Source organism: Poecilia latipinna, unplaced genomic scaffold (genome assembly GCF_001443285.1).
Source record: "Poecilia latipinna isolate Pla-1442-1.1 unplaced genomic scaffold, P_latipinna-1.0 Scaffold368, whole genome shotgun sequence".
Lineage (NCBI taxonomy): Eukaryota > Metazoa > Chordata > Actinopteri > Cyprinodontiformes > Poeciliidae > Poecilia > Poecilia latipinna.
In genome coordinates, this window is record NW_015112984.1 from 351,843 (window position 1) to 355,149 (window position 3,307).

Below are 3,307 nucleotides of genomic sequence, written 5' to 3' on the forward strand. Positions count from 1 at the left end.
AGGACAAAAGATGAAATTTGACTAGATTTACACTGCCATGAATTTTGGTAATGTTGATTAATGTCCAATGTCCTAATTAAATAAGTTCAATTAAATTAAATTGAGTCAAGTCTCCATGGCAACCAATGTTAAAGCAAAGGAAGGACGTTCTAGAGTCTAGAGTTTCTTTTTTTTTTTTAGTTCTCAGCTCTTGAATTTGCTGGTTTAATATTATCACCATTATTACCTGCTCCTAAATGTTTACTATACATTTAGAACCAAAGCAGCATTTTTGCTTGAAATGTTTCAAAACGATTGATTGTCATCTGCATAGTGCATACATAATTTAAATAGCTAGCTCCTTTTTTAACGACTCGAGCGGTTATCATCGCCTCTTCCATCGCATTTGTTCGTGAAGGTCCGACTTTAAATATTGTTGACATCCGTCAACAAACACAGCAGGGTCTGGTTCGAGAAAAGGTTTATCTAAAGTCAGCTTCTGTAAACACCCCGAGCAGAAATGCGTTTCCAGCGGTGCGTTTTGTTATTTTTGGAATAAAGACTGGGATCTCATGAGTGCGCTCCCCGCTGGTTAAAAATACCAAGTGAAATGTGATGCTAAGTGAGCCGACAGCAGCCTGTGGTCACCGTAATCCTCCCAGAATGAGATTATCCCTGTGTGAAAACAGTGAGGAGGGCTGGGGAGGGCACTCCCATCTGCTGTGTGTCTAAGACCATACCTGCCGAAGCCCCTTCCATTAATCTCTGTACACAGATACACCTAGGAAAGTGGCATATTAGCTGCCCCCCTCCCACCCCCTGCTTCCCTTTGAGCATCAGTTGATGCAGGGCACAGTGAAGCATCGGCACATTTTGCATCAGCACCTTCAGGAGGAGGAAAAAAAAAAAAAAAAAATGGACCTCAAAGCATGAGCCTCGCTTCTGCTCTTGCTGCTTTCAGCTGTCGGTAATGCTTACCCTGCAGATGTAAGAAACCACGCTAAATATAGAATGGAGCAAAAGATCTTGCTGCACCTTCTAGATCACCAGAGTCGGGGCTTATTCAGAAGAATTGTACTTATTACAGTTGGGTGAAAATGATATGAATGAAAATAGAAAGTAGTTGATTTTTTTTGTTGTTGTCGTGTGGTTTTCACACAGAATTCCAATCCAGATGATGGTAAGTGACTGAGTCAGAATATATCTACTTGCAGCCCTTACCAAGAGAGTAACCAAATTAGGAATCACATGGTAAAACATAATATAACTGAGTAAGTAGTACTATTACTTTTTTTGTCTTTCTTCTTGATTGCAGGACTCGGAAAAGGAGGAAAACGCCACAAATATCCTCAGAATGAACAACAGTGAGTGTTCAAACCCGAATCTGCAGGGATGGCGGTGAAGTAACACTTTCTCACATCATCACCACAGAATTGTACAAAAACATGAAAGCATTTTTTTTTTTTTGGCAGACCTTTGTATGAACTGCAACACTTTCCTTTTAACAGGATCCGCAGGCATGCTGCTTGAAGGAGACGTCTATATTCCTACAACCAGGACTGCCATGAAGAGCCTTAATAACCAGTGAAGCTGCTTCTGGCCGCAGAATTCAAGAGGGATTGTAGAAATCCCTTTTGTTATAAGTGACGGATATGGTGGAATAGGTTAGCGCATGTTATGGCGTCTCGGTCACCTTACTGAAGCCCTTTTATCTGCAACTGTAGATGACACTGAGAAGATTAAGATTCTTCTTCCCATCAAATGTTTTGAGGGGAAAACCTGCATCCAGTTCGTTCCTCACTGAGGAGACAGGGTGCATCTGAGTGCTGAGCCAAAATATGGGTAAGCTAATACGTTGACTCTTACCAGTGACCAACAGGTCAGATAGTTTTACCCATTAAAACTAACAACAACTTTCAACACTGCATATGTAGATGCAGAAACATCTGATAGGATGCAAAATTAAATTTGATCTATGAATTGTTTCGTTTTTAGATTCATAGCACAATCCTCATGAAATAACCAACCAGCAGGTTGAAAGAAAACCAAAAACTAGTCTCGTCTGATTGGACAGTCTCAGAAGGCAAATGCTTTGAATTCACAAGTCCAGTGTTTGTCGTCCTTTGTTTTTTTTTTCTTGTTCCACTTTCCTAGCTGTTTCTCTTTGCTGGGTCGTATCGGAGACAAGCAGGTGGCGTCTCTGCAGACGTTGGGATGCGTAGATCATGGCATCGTCCAACACGAACCGCTCCACACTTTGGGTTTCTACCACAAACACACTCGCAGCGACCGTGACCAATTCGTGAAAATCCACTGGGAAAACATCAAAAAATGTAAAAAAAAAAAAAAAAAAACTTGGAAGGCTCCTAGATTTTTTAACCTTGTTTTGTTTTTCTTGGCAATCTTGTACTATTTGTTTTTATTTGGCACCAGATTATTTGAAAGATGGACACAGATAATCTCACCACGTATTGACGACTCATCTGTGATGCGATACGGAAAGTAAGATTGGACAAAAATCCAGTTTGAGTGTGTAATCTTTTTAATTCTGAGTGATTGATTATCTCCTTTTATATGTGTAGAATGGCTTTTGGAACAAAAGGGGGCCGTAACCTTCACGCCTGTCCCTGATCCTAACGTTCCCATTGGCCAACGGAGCGGTTTGTCTGACATTGACATCCTCCGGGTCAACGAGCTCTACAAGTGCAGGAGCTATTCGAGATAGAGGATATTCTGAAGCTGATGATTAATAACAATGCGACAGCATTATATTAAAGCATTGAAATTTTCCCATCGCCTCTGTAACCTTCTGTTATTTACCAACAATACCACTAGAAGTTTTTTGCGTCCATGCTCTTATGTCCTTGTTCTGTAAAAGCACTTCAAAAATGTTGGCTTCGTTTTACGCAACCTGATAAACCAGCAGATATGCATTTATAGAAAGGCTTAAAGGAGGGAAAAAAGTAATGAAACTGTGTACAGAACTGGTTGAAATGCACCAATCTGAGTTTTACTGGCTTATATCGATTTATTTGAGATCTGACCTGAGCACTCCGACTTTGGTTGATTTGTTTCTTTCTAAGATCTACAATCCACAAGTTATTATGTACAATCTACATAATAACTATTAAATATTATAAAAGAAAATGCAGCAGGTTGTCATAAGTAGCAGCTTTAAACCAATGGAATATAAAAGGTTTACACACTTGTCTAAATTTAAACATCAGACAAAGAGCATTAGACAGCATGCTGTTAAATTGTGTGTTTATAATCTAAGATAGTGATAATTTTCAGTTGCGATACATTTATTGCACATCAAATGTAATCT

At 39.6% G+C, this 3,307-nt stretch overlaps 1 protein-coding gene across 1 annotated transcript; it reads left to right on the forward strand.

Annotated features, from left to right (window-relative positions):
* Window positions 1–894: 894 nt before the first annotated feature.
* LOC106949868 (low choriolytic enzyme-like) lies at window positions 895–2,767 on the forward strand. The gene is given in 9 exon segments (XM_015036407.1): window positions 895–1,053; window positions 1,295–1,343; window positions 1,488–1,634; window positions 1,704–1,821; window positions 2,134–2,341; window positions 2,425–2,451; window positions 2,453–2,481; window positions 2,562–2,574; window positions 2,576–2,767. Coding segments are annotated over 9 exon segments (879 nt in total). The 3' UTR covers window positions 2,705–2,767.
* The last annotated feature ends 540 nt before the right edge of the window (window positions 2,768–3,307 follow it).